Genomic DNA, 21,814 nt, shown 5'->3' with positions numbered 1-21,814 from the left:
GTATAAGAGAGATTTGGCTTCAGCCCACATCACCTCAGTTATGCTGGGTTGACTCTGTTTTTCCTGGTTTTGTTCCTCACCATTGAAGCTATATGTCTGTTATAGAGGTCATCATTCCAGAAAGAGACGACTAACATTTCAGTGAAGGCTGTCCAGGTGACAGGGTGTTCCAATTTTAACTCTTTCTGCAGCTGCTGTGAGTTCTTCAAAAATCACTCACTGTTCAACCCAAAATCAATTGAGAGCCACAGAAAAGTCACAACCCAAACTCTGATGATATCTTCAAAATATCCTTGTTGTAGCTGGACAAGCATTTTAGCTCCCAAAGCTCTTTGCTGCACATTTTAATTATCAAATTATGAAGGAGGATAAATAAGGACTATCACCTTTATCATCACGGTGGGAATTAGACTCAGAGGTCCAGGGACTTTCTGGGTCACACAGTTGGGGTTGGAATCCAGGGTCTTTGCTTATAAAGCAGCCCATCTTCTTCTTCACCACAGGAATCCAGAAATGATGAGGGCTTTTTGGTCTAACTAAGCCTGTGCCATGTGCACATCTAACACAAGAATATATCTGTGTTCTCTGATAATCCCTTGGCACAACTGCTGGGGTCATGATTATTATCGATATGCTTATAATGCTTCGGGCTACTTAAAAACCCTATAGTGGCCTTTTTCTATCTTAACCAACAATATAGCCACAGTCTTCTGTCTCCCAAAGCCATGACTGAGATGATCACAATGGAGCGAGGCATGGGAGTCAAAAGGGAAGGAAATAACTGGGGCTAGGATGGGGGTCTTCACTCCAAGCAGAGCCTGGTGGGTGAAATCAGTGAGTGAGCAGCTGGAATGGGGCAAATGGCAATCAGGGGAGCGTGGGTTCCTTCTTCAGAACATTAGTTCTTAGCTGCAAATGTAAAGGGTATGTACTAATTAGATCTCAGATTGCTATCTCTTAAGACTTTTTCAAGAGAATCTGAAAATATAGAATTTTATATGAATTTCCTTGATTGGATTCTTATACATTAACATGTAATTTAAGCTTTTTATACCATTTCAGTTTTTTTTTTTTTTGTTTTATGTTTTTGCAACTTCTGTTCTCTAACTAAGTAGGGTATAGGAGAAATGCACCAGGGCATATACATGCATGTAGAAGTATCTTTATTCCCAGCAGAGTCTTGCATCTTTCACAAATTTGTGAGGGAAGCAGAAAGGCAGAAGGAATTAATAACTGTTGAGTCAGGGTATATACAGAACTTCCAGTTTTTCAGGTAGGTGATTGGGCTGCCTATTTTTCTTCCTTCTAGTAATTCTTATTGTTTTTCTTTGTCTATTGCGTGATGGATGAAGTTCACATATAAAGCCATTTACAAGTATCAGATTGAAGGTTGTGACAAGAGCTGAGTACAGACCTCTGTTTACTAGCTAACATCACAATTTCCCATCTTTTTCAAGACAGTGTATTGGAGTCAAAATAAATGAGATTTCAGAACTATCAGAATAATCAAAAATTGGCCTTAATTTTTTATAAAGTTCCTCACAAATATTGGTATTTACCAATAATTAGTAATGACTCATTTGTGAAACAATTTACAAATGTCAGGGCAACATGATTAAGAACTGTTATTTTAAAAGCAAAAAATAATAGATAGACCAGCTTCTCTGCTTCTGGCATCTTCAGCCATAGCATGGAGGACTGGCTAACTCCTCTCACTTGAACGTTCACTTTTATGGTTTCTGTTACAAGGATTTTTAGACTGTCACTAGAGGTGGGCCTTCAAGATGTCGTAGAGGAGATGAAAGACTATGTTTGTGCAAAGAACTCAATGCTTAGAGATCAAGTGCTCTCTCTGATCCAAGCAGCTGCAGGGCACCTGTTAGGCTGGTGTTTGGATGATAAGTCAGTTTGTGCCTAGCAGATAAATTAGCAACAAACCATATCCTGGTCATCTATTTGTTTTGCTCCATAGATTCATCCAGAAGATGCAAAAACAAAATATCAGAGTTCTTCCTTTGACTTCCTATTTTGGAAAAATTAATTTCCTTCACACTACCTCAGAAAATGAAAATCCCTGAAGTGGGACTAGAAACCAGGGTCAAGGAAGAAGAAAGACAGAGAGGTGATAAATGATCTGCAACAGTGGGATCTCCTGGGAGGAGGTGTCTTGATCTTTAAGTCAGACTAGGACAAAATGGGAACAGAGAAAAGTCTTTTTTTTTTTTTTCTCTAGAACACCATAGGGAACCAGTCTAACCTATTTACAAGCAATCTCAGGGGAGACATCTTTAAATAGCTACCTTGTCACCATCCTTTTCATCATCTTCCATAATCACTCTGGGTCTCTCATCTCTGAGCAGAGTCACACCTGCAAAACAAAGCACAGCCTGCAATTAAAAACCTCTAATTAAAATATTAGACAGCTTTTCAGAATCAGTGCTGGGCCCAGGAGCATGGCAACCCAGAAACGTCTGAGTCCTCACCACGAGAAATGGTGACTGTTGGACTTGTTCAGTAGTGTTGCTCAGTGAGGGCACCATTCTGGGCAGAAGGGAAACTACAGGCCATCTCTGCCCCCTGGGTGCTGCAAACCAGCACTTAGGATGGACGACATGCGTGCAGGAGGGTTCCACTTCAGCCACTCTTCATCTGAGTGGGTCACAAGATGTGTCTCACCCAAATTTTCTTTTATGCAAAATTAGGACACTAGAATTTGCAATATAGAATTGTGTTCATTGAATGAGATAAATGTTAAATGCTCAGCAAAAAAAAAAGTCAGTGCCAAGGCTGGAGGGATGGCTTAGGAATTAAGGCCCTGGCGCACCCATTTTTTTTTCTCTCTCTCCCTCTTTCTCTGTCAAATAAATAAATAAATAAATAAATAAATAATATTAAATGTCAGTGCCCCCCATAATTTACCATTTTCTTTTCCCTTTATAAAGGAACTGGTAAGCCTCACAAAGTAAAATTGGGGCTAAACGTGATGTTTCTGAATGTCAGTTGACAAAGTTCCTATAGTTCACAGCAGAGTGAGAAAATAAGGAGAGTTTTTCACATACTTCTATGGCTACAACTTGGATTGGGTCTTTATCCTTTTACTTTCTTAGAGAATTAAAATAGCTTTTGTATAAAACAAAATTTAGAACTGCTAAGTAGTACATTTATTTGCATCTTTATTTGTGCAAAATAAAAACTTGCTCTTCCTATGTTGACTCCACAATATTTTATTTTAAAAGTTTGCTGGTCTGTGAAATTCAGACAGTTGAATCTCTTTATTTTTCTTTTTGGTGTATGAGCAGTAAGTGTGGTATTTGTTCTTGTGGTGTATGTAGGTATGTGTGTAGATGCATGTGCTCAGTGCACATAGGTGCAGAGGTTTAGAGGAGGACATTGAATGTCCTTCTCTATGGCTCTTCCACCTTACTTCCTTGAAACAGTCTCCCATTGAATCTAGAGCTTGATAGCTTGGTCAGCAAGCTCCAGTGACTGTCTTCTCTCTGGTGTATATGGTCATCCCTGGCTTTTTAATATGGATTCCGCAAATCTAATTCAGGTCTTTATGCTTGTACAGTAAGCACTATTACCCCCTAATACATTTCCCTAAGTTGGAATTCCTTTAGTTTGAATACAGTCTTTCTTTAAAAGATTTATTTTATTTATTTATTTGAGAGAGAGAAGCTGAAAGTATGAGAGAGTGAGAGTGAGAGTGAGAGAGAGAGAGACAGAGAGAGAGAGAGACAGAGAGAGAGAATGGGCACACCAGGGCCTCCAGCTGCTGCAAACAAATTCCACATGCATTAAACACCTTGTGCTTCTGGCCTATGTGGGTACTAGGAATTTGAACCTGGGCCCTTAGGCTTTGTAGGCAAATCCCTTAACCACTGACCCATCTCTCCAGTCCTGAATATGATTTTTCTGGGCTGAGCAGCCCAGTGTGACCCAGCTAAAAAGACCTGGTAGTTCTGCCCATCCTGGGAAGTGCAAAATAGTCATCTTAATAAGAGGACAAAGGGATCTGGGTTCAAGGCCAGTCCTCTATAACCTCTCTCTTTCTGCTTCTGTCCCAGTGCTGTTTCCTCACCGCAGCCTGGCACTGTTGTCTCTCATAATTAGAGACCATCCAGTCTAGGAAGCAGCTCCTAAAGCCCTGAGCTTGAGGGGGGGCTGAGCACCACAGGGGCCTTCCTACAGCCCTGGACTCGACTTAACAGCAGCAAGTTAATGACAATGCATTTGATTCAATTCCTAGTTTGTTTAGATGCATTCTTTACCAATTAGCTAGGATTTATTAGAGGAAAAAAAAAAAACTATTTTAAGAGTCTGGCTGAAGCTAATAAGCTTTTGCACAAATCACTTATGAAACGCAGTGGGAGATATTTTCTCTTGTGACAGCTGCACAATGGGCTAGATTTTATTTGGAATTAAGGTTGGTATGTCAGGAACACATAGAATTAGTTCTGCTGAGCCTCCAACTTTCACTATATTCTTTTTGGATATTCAAACTTTGATTAATTTAAAATTGGTTAAAACCTGTATATTCCCAAGTCCCAATAAACTTTTTACTTTGGGTGTCTTTGAAATCTAGTCATAGAGAATCTGGGTCAAAGGAGGACTTCAAGAATAGGAGAAGCTTGTTGAACAATCAAGGGTAGCCCTTCACAAAGCAGAATATCCTGTCAACAAGGGCATATGAGATAATTTTTTAATTTTTATTTTTTTGAGGTAGGGTCTCACTCTAGCTCAGGTTGACCTGGAATTCACTAAGAGGTCTCAGGGTGGCCTTGAACTCATGGCGATCCTCCTACCTCTGCCTCCCGAGTACTGGGATTAAAGGCATAAACCACCATGCCAGGCTTGAGATTATTTTAAGTCAAAAGTGAGCTAGCTGTTTATATTAACATATTGAAACATTAGGTGTAATGTTTTGTAATAAAAAATAGATGGGAGCCATTATGTTCTGAATTGCAGCTGATGGTATTTTCAGAAGAAAGAACCTGAACCTTTAGGAGGTAGATTTAACAGAAGGAAGTTGGGTCAATATGGTCAAGCCCTGGAAGGCTTTACTGGAACCATGGCCTTTCCCTGTTTCACACTTTGCTTCTTAGCCACCATGAGGTGAACAACTTTGTTTCACCATGTTTTCCCCACTACAATGTTCTGCTCTGCCACAGGCTCTAAGGGATCAGAGTAAATTGTCCATGCATTAAAACCATGAGCTGATATAAAGCTATCCTCATTTTAAGTTGATTTTCATGGACATTTTATTGTCAGAAAACTAGCACAGGAGTTCTTCATAATCTTACTTCTGTAAACATGACAGCTTGTGAGGCTCTAGATGAGAAGCATGGACATGTCATCACTGCACTCTGGCTCCTGGTTCTTTTAGGATTTGAGGACGACCCAAGTTTGATAAACACTGGTGTGGTGTGGCCTCCTCCAGGTGCTCTGCTCTTCTGAAAACAGATCTGTCACTGAAGGAGGAAGGTGCCAGAGCCAAAAAGCTTTTGCTCTTGCTGATCATTCAACATTGAGCAACTCACTTAATCTGAGTCTGTTTATCTATCTGTAAAATTTATATCTCTTCTAGGGTATGATGACACAAAGAGCCTTAGACCTACATTCTTTAATGCTCCAAGGATACCTTCTATAAACTGTTGCTGAAACATTGTTCACTTTATAGGAACCATTGAGAAACATAGCCATCTTTCCTCATTGTTCTCTAAGTGTACAACGTCTCATAAGACTTGGCATATAGTAAGGACTTAGCAAAAGTTATTTCCAATTCCTTCCTTTCTGGATAGAACAGACTTCAAAATTTAGTTAACTTGGCTGCTTGCAAAATTTTGGTATATTTAAGGCCAGGACCACCAGTCCTGAGTCTCTGAGAGGCACTCACCTTGGTGTAACTATTTCAGAGCAACATCATACCCAGAGGACCATGTGTAACTGCTGGTCCACATTAAAGACATGTGCCTTTGCAGTGGAGAAGCCAGAGAAAGGTGCCATTTGTCCTAATAAATTGCACTATGGAGAAGACTCTATTACCAGCAGGATGGAAATATGTCATTTTCAAATGAGTCCTATCCTAAACTACCCAAATGCACAATTCATACAAGTTTCCCAGCTTGCTTTTCTGCAATGTTATAGCTGCTCTTTCTCTCCTCTACTTTGCTTGCATTCTTTGCCACCACTGTCAACCAAGGATTTCTTTCTCTCTTAAATAGGCTTTGATTATCTGGATTTGACCAATCACAACAAACACTCCCTGCCATACAATCTCCAAGATTGGGGTTCTGGCAACTGGGGGCCAAGTTGGAACAAGCATGGAGCTGGCAGCGATGCCTCAGATGGCTCCACACAGAGGGGCCATTCTGGCAGTTGGACCTGTCAGATAAGCTCATTAACTTAAGGGAATGAGGTGGTTAGCAAGAGAATTAGAAGAATGAATTCTTGTCCAGCTTCCACTTGCCAAGGGCTAATGAGAGGAGACATCTCTATAGTGCATTTGTCTGTGTGCTCTTTTCAACACCCTTATTAGAACCATGGAGAGTCTTTCTGAACTTTTGCCAAAGGCTCTGCCCTTATCAGCTTAACTAGCATTTTGATTACTGTGAAATCGTTAGATACTAAATGGCTCTTCAAAAATAAAGCACTTCAGCTAATATGGTAATAGCAGCTAGGATCATGCAAGATACCTATCATTGTGCATACTTACATAGACTTGCTGACTCAGGGAATTCCACAATGTTCCCAGAGCCTTTGTGTATTCAAATCCTTCCAACTCTTCTAGACACTGCCATGTTTGATAAACACTGTTGATTACACAGAAACTGTTCTTTCAAGATATGAATAGTGGAAGGTAGGCAGCATTCATTGGCCAGTGAAAAGAACTAAATTTTTTAAGAAAGTTTCTTGAGTCAGCAGGCTTAATGAGGATGTGAAATTCCATTGCTAAGAGGTTTCTTATCTCTACCTATCTTTACTTATCTCCACTGCATTTACTTATAGAAGACATTTGATTATCTGTTAACTTATATAATTATTGACATTTTGCAGTACCAAGGCCTTGGAAAATAATGAAGATAGTTTGAGGATAGACATCTTCCTAAAGCTTCTGTATACTCAGTGCACTTGTGTTATCTCAAAAGGTTGCATCTAGTCAGTGCTCAGAATGGCTAGTCTCTGCGAGTGTATGCATGTGTGCAGAGAGATCATGAGAAAGGGAGGAGAGAGAGGGAGAAGGACGGAGAGACTGTCAAAAGAGACAGAGAATGGCTGACTAAACATAACTAGGAGGGATCACATTTCCCATTCACCTTGATGTACTTGACATAAATGCAGGAAGTGACAAGCAATATATGAAGGTAAATGAGATTAAAGAGTTGAAGAGGCAGACGAAAAGGAGAGGAAGAGCAGAAAACAGAAATCCCATGGAATTTAGGACTGGATCATTGGGCTCCTGATTGTTGTATGTCTTCTCAGCAATTTCTGTTTTTTTTTTATATTAAAGTAAGAAAATGGAAAATATAGTTTTATACTGGTCATATTTTATATCCTTCTTAAAGTGTGACTCCTGCCTCCCATAGTTTGAAACACAGCATGATGAAACACGATGGATGGGAGATGGGGTTGGAGCTAAGCTGCAGATCATCCATGTGACAGTGTTTTATTTCATATTTACTTTTCAATTGGTCATCTCATAGTGTGTCCAACCAATCATACAACCAAACAACCAAGATGGCTCAGTTCTTAAATGTGCTGACCTAAATTGTATCCCTAGCACCCACATTAAACTAGAAGCAGAGTGGAAGAGGTCCCTACAGTCCCTACTTGCTTATGGCAATGAGAGGCAGAGCCAGGAGAATCTTGAAGCTCATGGGATGGTTAGATGGACTTTTTCAAAGGTAGAATATCAACAACAAAGTGGAAGGAGAGTATCAATACCCCAAAGTTGTCCTTTAACCTCCACACATGTTCTATAGTATGTACACACACACACACACACACACACACACAAAGTAAAAAATACTTTACAGGGTCTGAATAAGTAGATTCAACTAAATTCTCTCAGCTCATTTATCTGTAAGTGAAGATAATAGCCACTCACTTGTGTTTAGTATGTAACTTTTAGATATTCACAATCAATCTCATGCAAAACATTTAATAGTCTCAGTAAATATCAGTACATTCCTCCCCTTGCCATTCTTCTCACAAAACCATCTATAACACAGATTCAAATGCAAACATATACACATACATATAAACACATACACATATAGATTCAAAGTGAGATCATGAGTGTGCATCTATTATTCCCCTTACTCCCTTACTCGTGAAGGACAAGGAGGACAAAGGGAACAAGTCTCTTACAGAGTGAATTATGAGCATTGCTCACATATTAAGATAGCTATCAATATTTTGTCATAGTTCTCTTTCTTTCTATCTCTCTCATTTTGAGAATTAGTCCATACACTTGGGGAGAATCCACCATCAGCTATAGGATGCCCAATTCTTGTTAGATGGAGAAACAGGCACTCCACCTCTCTGAAGTGTATTTCTTTTTCACTGGCTTAGTGAGTGTGACCAAGCCTGCTGAAGCAGGAGTAATCTTTGGACCTCCCTTACCTCCAGGGCATTCCCTGGGGAGTTACCAGTGAAGAGAATCCTGAAAGGCAGCAGTAAATATTCTCCTCCCCAGAGCTCTTGAGCACAAGACACAGCTTGGTGAGTCAAGAAAAAAGTCATAAAACTGACATCTCCAGAAGGTAAGCCCCTTTCTTGTTCTCATCCTCTTGTAATGTCCTGTTCCAGCTCTTTTACCTGCTGCAAAGGGAGGCATGTGCAGGGCAGGTGTGTCTTTTCTCCTTGGCTTTTTCTGTTGCATGTCAGTGTTCTGAAGTTCTGGGATCATTTTGCCCTTTGGATACCTCTCTGGAACATCACATCTTTGAATTAAATGTTCTGAAATCACTCCTGCATTGGGTTGGGTGGGGGGAGAAAGAAACAGAAACAAATGCACATATCTTCATGAAGGACTGTCAATATATATTCCTGGTACCATGTACCAGGAAGACAATATAGTCTTTCAAAACTTTCTTTAAGAAAATAAAATAAGTTTCCTGATAGTAGTATTTATTGAAACCATAGCCTGTAGTAGAAGGGGTTTTGATTATTTAATTTAGCCTGAGGCATTTAATATTACCACCATTATCACCAATATCAGAAAAGTGAAGCAAAGAAATAGACTTGATTTCTTTCCACTAATAAAGAGATAGAACCTGGACTTGTCTTTCCCTAAAGCTTGCCCTTCTTTATCAGAGAGGACTGTCTGCTGTCCTCAAGCCATATTTTACACACTTCTATTTGGACACCTTGGTGATTGTTCCACCTCCACCCTCTATCACCTGTCTGCCTCTCTCTCTATTGTATCAGGGAAATTCCTAACCATCACTTAGTCATTCTTTTAAAATAGCCTTTTTTTAATAAACTTTCCCACAGTTTGCTACTACCCAGACTCAGCTACTATGGTCCTTTAGCTCACTAAGAATTTTGTGTAATTATGATGTTACTTCTTACTCCATATTTCACCTGAGTATTTGCTGCTGTTATTTCTCATACATCTGAAAGTTTCTTCTCCAATAGATCTGTTTTTCATGTTTGGTATCCATTAAAGTGTGGTATAGCAGAAAGTACATGAAGTGATTGGTTAAGGGTAAAGAAGAAGAAGAAACAAAACAAAATCAAACTGAGAATAATAATCATGTGTCATGTTCAAGGGTGTAATAGAGAGAGGCGAGCTGTTCCTCTGACTCCTTTGTTTTACTACTGGGCATTTTAGCCTTCCCTTGGGTCAGGTGACACCCAGGACTGATGGAACCAGGTCCCTTATGGATTTCCCCAGCAATTCTCTGTTATGTCCCTCCTCCATGCATGCTGAATATTGAAGTTCATGGTCATTTAGGAAGCTTGTGAAAACCTTGTTCACTGCAAATTGACTACGTCAAATCTCACCCTGTGTCCGTGCTTGTCTGGAGCATAGCACACCTCCTCTGTCACTCACTTCCACTACCAGCGACTAAAAAAGCCTATGTTGCATTCTGCACATGGCACTGCACTATGGCACTGATAGTTTAGAATTTAAATATTCAGATATCTAGTTAGAAAGTTTTGAAGACAAATGCATCCTGGTAGCAGGTGCACCTTTTAGTTGCACAGACCAACTTCATTTTTCCCTTACCTGGGATGAATGGTGGGGTGTGCAGTGCAGGTGTATCTTTCCTCCTCGGTTTTTTCTGATCTGACTCAACATTCAGGGTGGTCTGCTCATTTTCGCCTTTTCTTGGCTTATTTTTAAGGTCACAATCCTTAATGAACTGGTCTGAAAGATCATCTGGTTTTGAAAGGATAGGAAAATGAATAAATATGAATAAGGATCCAGTCACAAATTAGTTGGTTTCTAAGTACACATGATGATACAGATGTAGGTCATTTGGTCTGAAGACAGAAGTACTTAGTCCACAAGTCTTCCATTAAAGAATCAATCCTTGAGGAATCAATATTCAAGGGAATGAAAAACAGAAAAGCATGGCCAGGCCAGCTACAGAATGAATTTGACTTAAATTTCTGAAGGGTGAGTGGGTCTTTGTTCCAAATGTTTAATTTCCTTTGTTCAAGACTTTCTCTGCTCTCCTTAGAAACCCACAGGCCAGGGGGAACCCAAGACTCATAGAATATTTCACTAGAGTTCTTAGTTAGTGCCTAACTTGCTTCATCTGTATGTCCAGCCAACTTCTGATAAACCACAGTGTACCCCCACTTTTGCCCTCTGACTTTGCAACATACAAACTCTAGATCTTCTTTTATCCCCTATCATAATCTCACCAGAACTTTTGAAGCTGGCTTCTATCTCCTGTCATCAGAAATTATGATGGGTTTAGCTGGGTGTGGTGGTACATGCCTTTAATCCAAGCACTTGGGAGGCAGAGTTAAGAGGATCGCTGTGAGTTCAAGGCCACCCTGAGACTACATAGTGAATTTCAGGTCAGCCTGGCCTAGAGTGAATCCCTACCTTGAAAAAAAAAATAAAGAGAGAAATTATGATAGTTGGTAACTCCAATTTGTTCACTTGGTCCCAGAAAGCCTTTCTTATGTCTACTGTACACCCTGATGCCATGGTCTGCTCAGTTCTCCTTTGCCCTTCTGAGACATTGTTCAAGCCCTAGTTCATGGTTCTGTAATAATTTTTCTCCTGCTCCAGTCTTCCTGGTGCTAAAGATCACATGCTTTCTGCCATTCTTTTCTTAATTGCACCTCTCTCCAATAAATGCATATGGAATGGGAGTTGAACTAATCTGAATTCAAATCCTGGTGCTCTCATTTGCTAATTTTGAGACTTGGCCCTCAGTTTCTTGAAACTTTAATATTCTTTCACTATCTTAAGTGGGGAAGATCAGTGTGTGAGTGTGTGTGTGTGTGTGTGTGTGTGTGTGTGTGTGTTATATATGATATGTTTTGTGTGTTCAATAAATTTTCCATTGTGCTCAGCCCCTAAATTTCCACTAGACCCAGGGAAGTTATCCTTGTCAGTCTTTCCATGTCAAACTCAGCCCTAGCAGTTCTTTCTCAGTTTCTGGATTTTACAGCACTTTTTCTCAGGTTATATCTTTAATGAACAATAAATTCATAATGTCTGTGCCTTCTCTCCCATCTTTAAAATTTTTTGTTTTATTTTTATTTATTTATTTGAGAGTGACAGACAGAGAAAGAGGCAGAGAGAGAGAGAGAGTGAATGGGTACGCCAAGGCTTCCAACCACTGCAGACCAATTCCAGATGCATGCCCCCCCTTGTGCATCTGGCTTACATGGGTCCTAGGGAATCGAGCCTCGAATTGGGATCCTTAGGCTTCACAGGCAAGTGCTTAACCACTAAGCCATCTCTCCTGCCCTCTCCCATCTTTAGATGCAGTATCTTGTTTTTTTATCTATTTAGCAACAACGAAAAAATATTTGTTGAATGTGTGTTTGAATATAAGGAGCCATCTCTAAAAACTCTTAATTATAGCCTGAATATGGGGAATTTAGAGCTTAAGCTGATCTTTCAGCTCTGTCCTCTTTCTGTCTTTCTTGACTCCTGTTAGTTCTTTTCTTTTGATTTTTTTATTTCTTTTTGCTTTTATCCTTTCTCCATCCTGCCCTTCCCCTTTTCTTTCTTTCTTTTATACTTTATTTCTTTATTTAAGAGAGAGAGAAAGAGGCAGATAGAGAGAGAATGGGCACACCAAGGCCTCCATCCACTGCAAACAAACTCCAGACACATGCACCTTATGTAGGTTCTGACAAATCAAACCTGGATCCTTAGGCTTCAGAGACAAGCACCTTAACTGTCAAGCTATCTCTCCAGCATCATTCTTTCTTTCTTTAATTTGGCCAGGCCTGGTGGCACACGCCTTTATTATTATTTTTATTTATTTGAGAGCGACAGAGAGAGAGAGAAAGAGGCAGAGAGCAAGAGAGAGAATGGGCGCACCAGGGCTTCCAGCCACTGCAAACGAACTCCAGACGTGTGCACCCCCTTGTGCATCTGGCTAACATGGGACCTGGGGAACCGAGCCTCGAACCGGGGTCCTTAGGCTTCACAGGCAAGCGCTTAACCACTAAGCCAACTCTCCAGCCCTCATTCTTTCTTTTTTCCCCTTCCTTCCTTCCTTCCTTCCTTCCTTCCTTCCTTCTTTCCTTCCTTCCTTCCTTCCTTCCTTTCTTCTTCTTCTTCTTCTTCTTCTTTTTTTGTTTTGTTTTTCGAGGTAGGGTCTCACTCTGGTCCAGGCTGACCTGGAATTAACTCTGTCATCTCAGGTTGGCCTTGAACTCATGGCGATCCTCCTACCTCTGCCTCCCGAGTGCTGGGATTAAAGGCGTGCGCCACCACGCCCGGCTCTTCTTCTTCTTTATAGATTTTATTTATTTATTTGTTTGAGACAGAGAAAGAAAGAGAGAGAGAGAGAGAGAGAGAATAGAGCCATTGCAAACAAACTCCAGATGTATGTGTCACCGCCACCTTTGTACATATGGCTTACGTGGGTCCTGGGGAATCAAACTGAGGCCCTTTGACTTTACAGGCAATTACATTAACTGCTAAGCCACCTCTCCAGCCCCACTTCCTTTCTTTTTGATAGCATCTCCCTTTGTAACCCAGACAAGTCTTGAACACTTGTGATATGTCTGCCTCAATTTTACAAGTGTGCATAACTACATCTGGCTTCTTCCTTTTCTTCCTTTTTCTTTTCCCTTCTATCTGCCTTTAGAAAAAATTGTGAAGTTAATCTATTTAAAACACTGATAGTTAAATATCTGAAATCTTTTCACTTCAGTGGATCTAGACATAACCCTGTCATTCATTTATTTAGTCAAACAATATTTATTAAAGCTACTGGTATATCTCAGGTCTTTTATTAGATTCTTGAAATAAAACATAAGATATTATTCTTGCCTTCAAGTTGATTATAGTCTGTTGGAAAGATCTTTTGTTTCGGAATATTCATCATGTTTCAGGAGGCTACATTAGAAATACCTAGTACCACACAACATTATGCCTGTATCATCAAAAATTATCATTATATAATCAAAATAAAAGCAGATGTTACCATATTCAACTACCATATTTCACAATAATAACTTTTTTACCCCGGAGAGTTTGATAATTTGATAAACGTGTTCTGAGTCATACTCTGTGCATCGCGCTTCATACAGAAGAAAAGGAGTCAAGGGGAGACTTAGCTGAGCCCGACTATATAAAAGGTGATTTTAAATATTTTATTTACTTATTTGTCAGAGGAAGAGGGAGGGGGAGAGAGAGAGAGAGAATGGGTACTCCATTGTCTCTAGTCACTGCAAATGAACTCCAGACATGTGCGCTCCCTTGTGCATCTGGCTAATGTATGTCCTGGGGAATCAAACCTGGGTCCTTTGGCTTTGCAGGCAAATGCCTTAACCACTAAGCCATCCCTCTGGCCCTAAAAGGTGCTTTTATATCACTCTAGCCTGTGGGATACTCTAGCTTATTGGGACCTATGCATTGCCAACTGCTCAATATAAATGCTGTTCTCAAAAACATTGCCTTATTTATTTCCCACACAAAGCCTTAGCTAGTCTTGTAGTTGCAGATTGGAAACTGAGGCTTAAATGGCTGGTTAAGAAGGTTAGAAATGTACTGATTATTCATTCAGAACTAATAACTCTTTATATTTGGCTTAAAATGCAATTCTGAAAATCTGTTATCACAGAGTGGTTAATTTATCCTCACATTGTACGCAGCATTGGTATCAATTGAATGAATGTTGCTCAGAATAGGCACTGCACAGCGTGGTTATTTACCTGTTATGGGTGGACCACCATTCTCACCCAAGGTGATTCTCAGCATATAGTACTGAGAGCAAGACATTTGCTTCAATGTTGACTTTCACTTCAATTGCACTTTTCCTCATTTTTTGGAGAAAACCTGAATATAAAGTATCTTGAAGACAATTGGGGAGAAGGGAGACAATGGGAAGTCATAACCAGGCAAGGCATTAACAAGGGTCATGAATATGCAAAAGGCCCATCAATCAAAAGTCTGAGTGTCTCATTTTTAGAAATGGGAAGAGGCAGAAATGTTTCTGGTATTTTCATTACAAAGGTTATGCAAAAAGTCAGTTCTGGAAAGGAAACAGATTGACAATAAAGCAGAAAAATGCTATTTAAAATTCTGTCTTGATAGGCAAGGAGAGGTATTTGAAATATTTTATTGGCACTGCACATGGGGTGCAAGTGTGCTGGAAAATACTGGAAACAAGCTATATTGCCACATTCCATTTATTGCCTCAAAAATGCTCTGCCTGGATTATGTCAGGCCCAGAAAAGAGGACAATGCCTCTCTGTCTTTCTGACACTTTATCAGACTTCTCTCCAGGGTTTCAGCTAATATTTTCATGGCAAGCCCCATAGCTTCATGGCTACTTTCCTGTCCATCTGGTGTTGGCTGTCACCAGAAGGTACAGGCTATCGGGTTTCAAGGGAACCCACTGCCTCTCTTGCCTGAACACAGGATGGCAAAGAACCCTCCTTCTGACTTCCATGACTGACATTTCCAATGAAGCATTTACCTAAGTGGCTGCAACGAGGGTCTAGTTTGTCCAGCCTGTCTTCTGAAAGCTCCTGTGGCTGCACTGGCTCAGTGGTCATCTTGGTGGACATCATCAAAGGAGCCTGGGTGGATGTGTTTCTTTCCCAGAACTATAGAAATTTAAGATATAGTCTATAAGTATACCTTCTGTTCATTCATTCATCCATTCATTCATACAGCACACATATTTACCAGGTGGTCACTATTATGCTTCCAATTCATTCCCATGTTTCAAGTCAGCTTGTTATTCTTAGCTGCTAAGTTTACAAAGCAAGACAAAATCAAATGAGCCACATACATACATGTTTGTCAGTGATTGGCATATATTTGTTATTTGCCTACTCATGGTTTCCAGAATAGGTGCATATGAAGTCTGAATTAAAAATGAGTTGGTTAAGAGTTACAGAACATTTCCATCAAGCATCATGTATATATTCTGTTGAGTTTTGCAAAATATGATTATACCCACATCACAAATAAGGAAACTGAAGCTCAGCATGTTCACTTATCTAATCACATGTCTATTACTTAAGTTAGATCAAAATCTAGTTCACAAACATCTACTAGGCATTCATCTCTTCATGATAAATTGAATCTCCTGGATCCAAATTTAACTAGGCTTCTGATTTCCTACTGTTATTATAATTATAAGATAATACAACCATCTCCCTTTCTGTAGTATGGCAGACACATAGCAGATGGAAAACTGTCCCAAAGGATTTTTTTAGCATTTTCTTCTAAGGGACTTTTGGCATGAAAGAAAGTGTCCTCCAGTCCCAATATCCCTATCTTTCCTGTACCACAAATCCATTTTTCCACAGCTATTAGTTAGTCATTGACCAGGAAGATTCAAATCCAGTATGGATATATGTCTGGGGTGGATGAGAAGTGCATTATCTGAGATTTATAGTAAATCCTCATTAGAGTGTGCTTCTTGAGTTCTTGTCTGATAATTTATTACTTGTCTCCCACAATAGCAAGAATGGAGCCAGAGGGAGAAATGAATAAGGTTAAAATGAACCAGCTGATCCTCTTCTTGTGAGAGCCCCTGGCCTGTGACCTGCATATGAACCACAGACCAGCAGTACTGACATTTCAAACTCCTAGAATGAGTTAAACTAAGCTGCCTTTGAGGACTAAGCTGCTGTTCTCTGCTTCTCACATGAGCTGAGATCATTGTACAGCAGATGGGGCCATTAGCTGATCACTTAAGTCTAGCTTTTAGTGTCACTCTGAGAAGACTGTATGAGTGACTTCAGTAGATATCAATTCAGACCATTGTTCTTAATATATGCAAAGAGAGTCCCAACTCCTTGAAACCTTCTTACCCCTGCATAGGCAGCCCCCTTTCTCAGTGTTTGTAAAAAGGAAAGCTATGGGGCTGTAGAGAGAGCTTAGCGGTTAAGCACTTGCCTGTGCAGCCTAAGGACCCTGATTTGAGGCTTCATTCCCCAGTAAGCCAGATGCACAAGGTGGCACATGCATCTGGAGTTCATTTGCAGTGATTGGAGGCCCTGGCGTGCCCATTCTCTCTCTTTCTCTCTCTCTGCCTCTTTCTCTCTCTCGCTGTCTGTCACTCTCAAATAAATAAATAAAATTAAACAAAAAAAAGGAGAGCTATGGGAATGTCATCCAGGAGTGGGTTCTATGCCGAGATCTCAAGAAAAAGTGGCAGCCTCAAAGCCTCAAATGTAGACTCATTAAGCCAATATTCCCTCTCTCTGGGGAGTAATGGCCCTAGTCACTGATGTGCTGAAAATCACTGAATGGGGAATCTGTTCAAACTGTTTATCCTATAGAAGAAAACCTGAGGCTTAGTGGGCTCACACTGATTTACCATTCATTTTCCATTTGCAATCAGTCATTGCATAGACTCAGGCCCATACTGCCTACTTCCTGTTGTCTAGCATAGTTTTCCTCCCCTCTACAACCTAAAGCAAGCTTCTCTTTGTTCTTAAGTCATATATACCATATATCCAAATTCTAGTTATTTAATTTGAACCTAGGTTTTTCAGTTAGTAGACTTAAATTTAATCTCATATCTTTATGTAAAATGTTACATGACTTTGAGGAAGGTACTAAATCTTAAATTGCAGTGAGAGCAAATACAGGTCAAAAGCAAGTATGGGCCTAATTTTAGAAACTATTAATGCTATAATTAAATTTACTGGGGCTGGAGAGATGGCTGAACAGTTAAGGCACTTGTCTGCAAGGCCTACCTAACAACCCAAGATTGATTCCCAATACCTACGTAGAACCACAAAGTGGCTCACACAATTGAAGTTCATTGTCAGTGTCTGGAGGCCCTGGCACACCCATTCTCTCTCTCTCCCTCTTTCTCTGTGTATCTCTCACTTCTGCACGAGGTGACACATGCTTTTAATCTCAGCATTCTGGACAGACTGATGCTACCAGTGATTCATCACAAATCTGACATGTGTCCTTCCCCAAGACAGTTCGTTTTGTCTTGCCTATAGAGGAAACAATACTATTTTCAACCAGTGTGATGAAAAGAATGATGGTGATGTATCTCTGAGACTGTTTGGTTGGGAGCTGGGGGATGATTTCAAGATCTGGGATTTTACATTACAACTATGTTTGGCAGACATGTTTTTCCCAGAGGATTATAAGACACTTTAACTTGGATGATTTTATGACCTGCTTCTCAGGAAATCTTCAAATAAAGACAAGAGCTAGCATGAGGAGGAGAGAGCTATTTAGAGTTTAGTGTCATTGGTTGTTGTCACTGCACTGCCTGTTGGGTGGGGAGTCTCAGCCCTACTCTCCATTCCATCCTCAAAGGAAAAAGTGTTTTAAGAGGCAACCACTGTAAGACATGAGTCCATCTAACTCTTGAACAAAGATGGAGCATTTCTACCTCCTAAACGCTATCCTGACACCCATGCATTCGCCTTTTAGTTCATTCTCCATGCCTGGAAGGATTCAGAAAGGGGCACTGTCCTTGTTATGGAAGACCCATCATCTCTCCCAGCATTCCCCAACGTTTCTGAAGCATTGGTTTCATTTTTTTCAAACCTAAAACCTAAACCCATGGGTCTTCAGATTCCATACAAAAAGCTAGGGCCTTTGCAGGTCCTTATTAATGTATACCTAAACTTGAGGAAAGTTTCAAATATTGTCTCTACTACAATGCTTCATGCCTTCTTTATCATTTTTTTTTTTTTGCCTTGTAGTAGCTCAGCATGGTCTCTGAATTTTAATTTTTGTTCAGTGATAAGACTGGGACTTCTGATTGCAATATTGGATCACCCACCTTCTCTAACCAGCCTAAAGCCCAATGTGCTGTGGAAATGAGAACATTTTCATTATGTAAGCCTCTCCTTCCGGGACAGGCCTCCAGAAGCCCCAGCAATCACATGCATTATTTCTGTAGCCAAATAAAGGACTATGAAGGCTGAGAAGATGTTTCAGTGGACAAAGTCCTTGCTGCCCAAGCCTAAGGACACGAGCTCGGATTCTTAGCACTCACATAAATACCAGACATGAAGGCCAGTGCTTGTAATCACAGTGCTTAGGGAGCAGACATAGGTGGATCCCCAGGGCAGACTGGCTAGCTAGACTTCCAGATCAGCGAGCTGCAAGTTAAGTGAGAGGCCCTGTCTCAATAAACAAGCTAGACAGCAATTGCGGCAGACAATGGAGTCTACCTCTGACTTCCACGCAAAAGTGTGTCTGCATGTACCCCCACAGGTATGCCCACACACATATGAATATGCATACACACATGTACATCCCCCACACATACATACACCAACTTTTTTAAAAGATGGACAAGACAGACCACTTAAACAGCATGTCCTCTCTTGTCGGTTTTCCACTGAATGAGTTTATAGAGAACTTCATTAACAACAACACAACTCTGCCTTTCAGATTTGTCAATTAGAAAAGATAAGACTGGACCTGAACTGTTTCACTGTTTTTTTTTTTTTTTTTTTTTTTGAGAGAATGTGGGTGGCCCATGAAGCATGTACAGTAGACCAAGAGATGTAGGTTTACAGTTTGGAGAGGTTTTCAGGACTCCAGATGCTAATTCATATAATCCCCTTACTGATCCTTTCCACAAGAGACAGAACCTCTTCTTTTTCATAGAAATACTTATTAATAAATGCAAGAGATGATCTATAAACTGAAGTCACAGTACACAGCCAGTACACATGACAACCTTCACTTGATCTTTTGAGAATAGGAACTGCAGGCATCAGGAAGCCAGGTGCTTGGGAAGGAATGTAGTGAGCTACCGAAAGGCAAAGGGCCAGCATATCTGTGCAGCCTATGGCAATGAGGACATGTTTGCTGAGGGCAGCTGCGCTTATCCAGGCTAGTTTCTATTTCACAGGTCAGTAGTGATGGCTCTACAGTCCAGTTTGTAGTACAAAGCTGATTTGCCACTTTGTCTTTTCTCTTAAGACTATATAGGTTTCTTAGTTGTATATAAAGATATATAACTTAACTCATGGGTAAGAAAATGGCTCCCCACCAGCTATCAGCCTATGATATTGTGAGGGAACCCATGGCAGAAATAAATGCTTGGTCACTTGTCCTGGAGTTTGGGGGAGCTATGTGATACTTTTCCAAGCTAACTTACACATCTGTATATTTGATCTTAGCCAAAAGACTGAGAGCTGATAGCTTTCTCATCTGTAAAGTTGTGGTGTCAGTGGCTATTCTCCAGGGTTGTTGAGACAGTTCACAGTACAATCTATGCACAGCATGGGCCCAGAACCCCTGCACACACTAACCCTTTCATGAATGGAGATGCCTTTTGTCCCTGTAATTGTAATTCCTGTATTTTAATTGGTTGTCAGAATAATCTCCTTGTCCCATTCCTGAAGTTGACAATGAGGTTAGAACACTGTATGGCACAAACCAAAAGCAGAACAGTTGTGTCCAGACCTGGGAAACTAGTAACACTGTCTCTCAGGAGTGAGTGTACTCTCAGCCACATGACATTCTAAAGAATATCTTCCTATCAGGTCAGGTCTAGCTTTATTTGATCAATAAATTAAAAAAAACTTTGTCCTTAGTATCTGACTAGCATTCCCTCTGCCTATGTACAATTGATAACCTCTGTCAATTCTGTTTTGAAACTAAGGATTGAATTCTGGCTCCAAAGCATCACATATTAACTTGCAGCATTCCTGAAGCAGTGACTATGATTTGAATCTGGGCATGGAGATGATTTGTGAGAGCCCATTTTGCTCAGCCCTGAAAGCTAAGGCACCCCGTACCATGAGAATGCCCAGATACATGCTCATCTCAAAACTTTACAGATTTGTTTGGGAGATATGGACTCTCACAGAATTCAGAACCTTGGAAAAGTCACATGAAAGTGGTGACTTTATCTGCCCCACCTAGACCCAGCCTAGCTTTGTTCCATAAAGAACAGGCCCCATGCCACCAGCCACTGCTTTGTCCCAACAATCACAAGAAAAGCTGTAAGTTACTGGAAACTTGTTCTTCTCACCACAAAGCTGCTAGGGTGGAAATTCAAAGCACTTACCAATCAGTGCAAGCTGCAGGCTAAGAAGGCAGAGGCGAGGGACTGCTTCACACTACAGATGCTGGGGCCTCTCTCCTGCACAGTGGCTGCTGCTGCCTGCTTCCAGCTCCTCTTATCTAGGGACCAGCTGGTGCTGTTGCCAGGGAGATGCTCCATTTCTCAAGCACTAGGGCAAAGGGGATGGACAAAGAACGAGAACTAACTTGGTCATTCTTGCATGCCACAGCAATAATTATACAGTGCAGAAATAAAATATTTAGAGTCCTGCTTTGAGCTATTGGTATGAATACCAGAGAAATATAGACAAAACTACATCCTTGAATCCCCTAAACATCCAGCAATAGGGTTAATTGTTCTTTTTTGTCTGACGTTGCAAATATGGAAACTGAGGTACAAAGTTTCCTCAGCTTGCCACAGCACATTTTGACATTCAAGTTCAGAGCATTTTCACCCACCCTGCTGTCTCTTAGAATAACATCACAATGCAAAAAGAATAACAATAGTGGCATTCTCTGATATTTACATAATACTAATGCTCCTGTGTACTTACTGAGTGGTTAAATCATCTGCTTAAGGTCTCAGTACCAGTAAACAGCAAGGCAAGGCTTTGAATCCAGCAAATCACTTTGCAAGGCTGCCAATCAGAGAACATTTCAAATAGCATAAAGCAGAAGAGAGCATAGTTTGGAAGGTAGAGGCCAGGAAAAATGTGCTCTTTCAAAGGAACTCCATCAAAGGCTTGGGACCAGAGGGTGACTAAGCAAGGGTAAAGGGTTGACATAACGCCATGTGAGGAGGAGGGGTTTAAATCTTAGCAGCTTACTGAACCTGCTGCATTGAGGAGGAGCAGACGCCTATAGTCTTCTAGCTGGGCACGAAGGGCAGTAGAATCTGACTAGGTGGTCCATTCAGGAAAGCACAGACACTAGAAGGCTTGAGACCCAGCAGCATCCCAGAGAACAGTGAACGATGCCTACAAGACATGTTCACAGAAGCCATGTAATTACTATTCATATTGCTTCCTTTCTTTCCCAAAATACTATGCAATGCAGGCCTCAGGCAGCCAATCATTGGCTTCAACTATCTACTACTAATGCAATGCTGATTCATACCTCTGTTTCATCTGTCAGCGTCCC

General features: G+C 40.6%; 1 protein-coding gene across 2 annotated transcripts; it reads right to left on the bottom strand.

Moving 5' to 3' along the window:
- Positions 1-343: 343 nt before the first annotated feature.
- Ppp1r17 (protein phosphatase 1 regulatory subunit 17) lies at positions 344-21,588 on the bottom strand. Of its 2 annotated transcripts, XM_045136207.1 has the most exons (8): positions 21,507-21,588; positions 21,229-21,312; positions 20,679-20,844; positions 15,138-15,267; positions 10,238-10,390; positions 8,821-8,973; positions 2,301-2,368; positions 344-909 (listed from the first exon to the last, which is right to left on the bottom strand). In XM_045136207.1, the coding sequence occupies exons 4-8, from the start codon at positions 15,229-15,231 to the stop codon at positions 868-870; spliced, it is 510 nt and encodes a 169-aa protein (XP_044992142.1). In that variant the 5' UTR covers positions 15,232-15,267; positions 20,679-20,844; positions 21,229-21,312; positions 21,507-21,588; the 3' UTR covers positions 344-867. The 2 variants fall into 2 exon arrangements, with proteins under 2 accessions (XP_044992142.1, XP_004652815.1); XM_004652758.2 differs by lacking the exon at positions 344-909 and having other exon boundaries at positions 2,289-2,368.
- Positions 21,589-21,814: the final 226 nt, after the last annotated feature.

Source organism: Jaculus jaculus, chromosome 16 (assembly GCF_020740685.1).
Source record: "Jaculus jaculus isolate mJacJac1 chromosome 16, mJacJac1.mat.Y.cur, whole genome shotgun sequence".
In the NCBI taxonomy this organism is placed as follows: domain Eukaryota; kingdom Metazoa; phylum Chordata; class Mammalia; order Rodentia; family Dipodidae; genus Jaculus; species Jaculus jaculus.
Note: the sequence above shows the minus strand (reverse complement) of the source record. Positions and strands in the feature narration are given on the sequence as shown.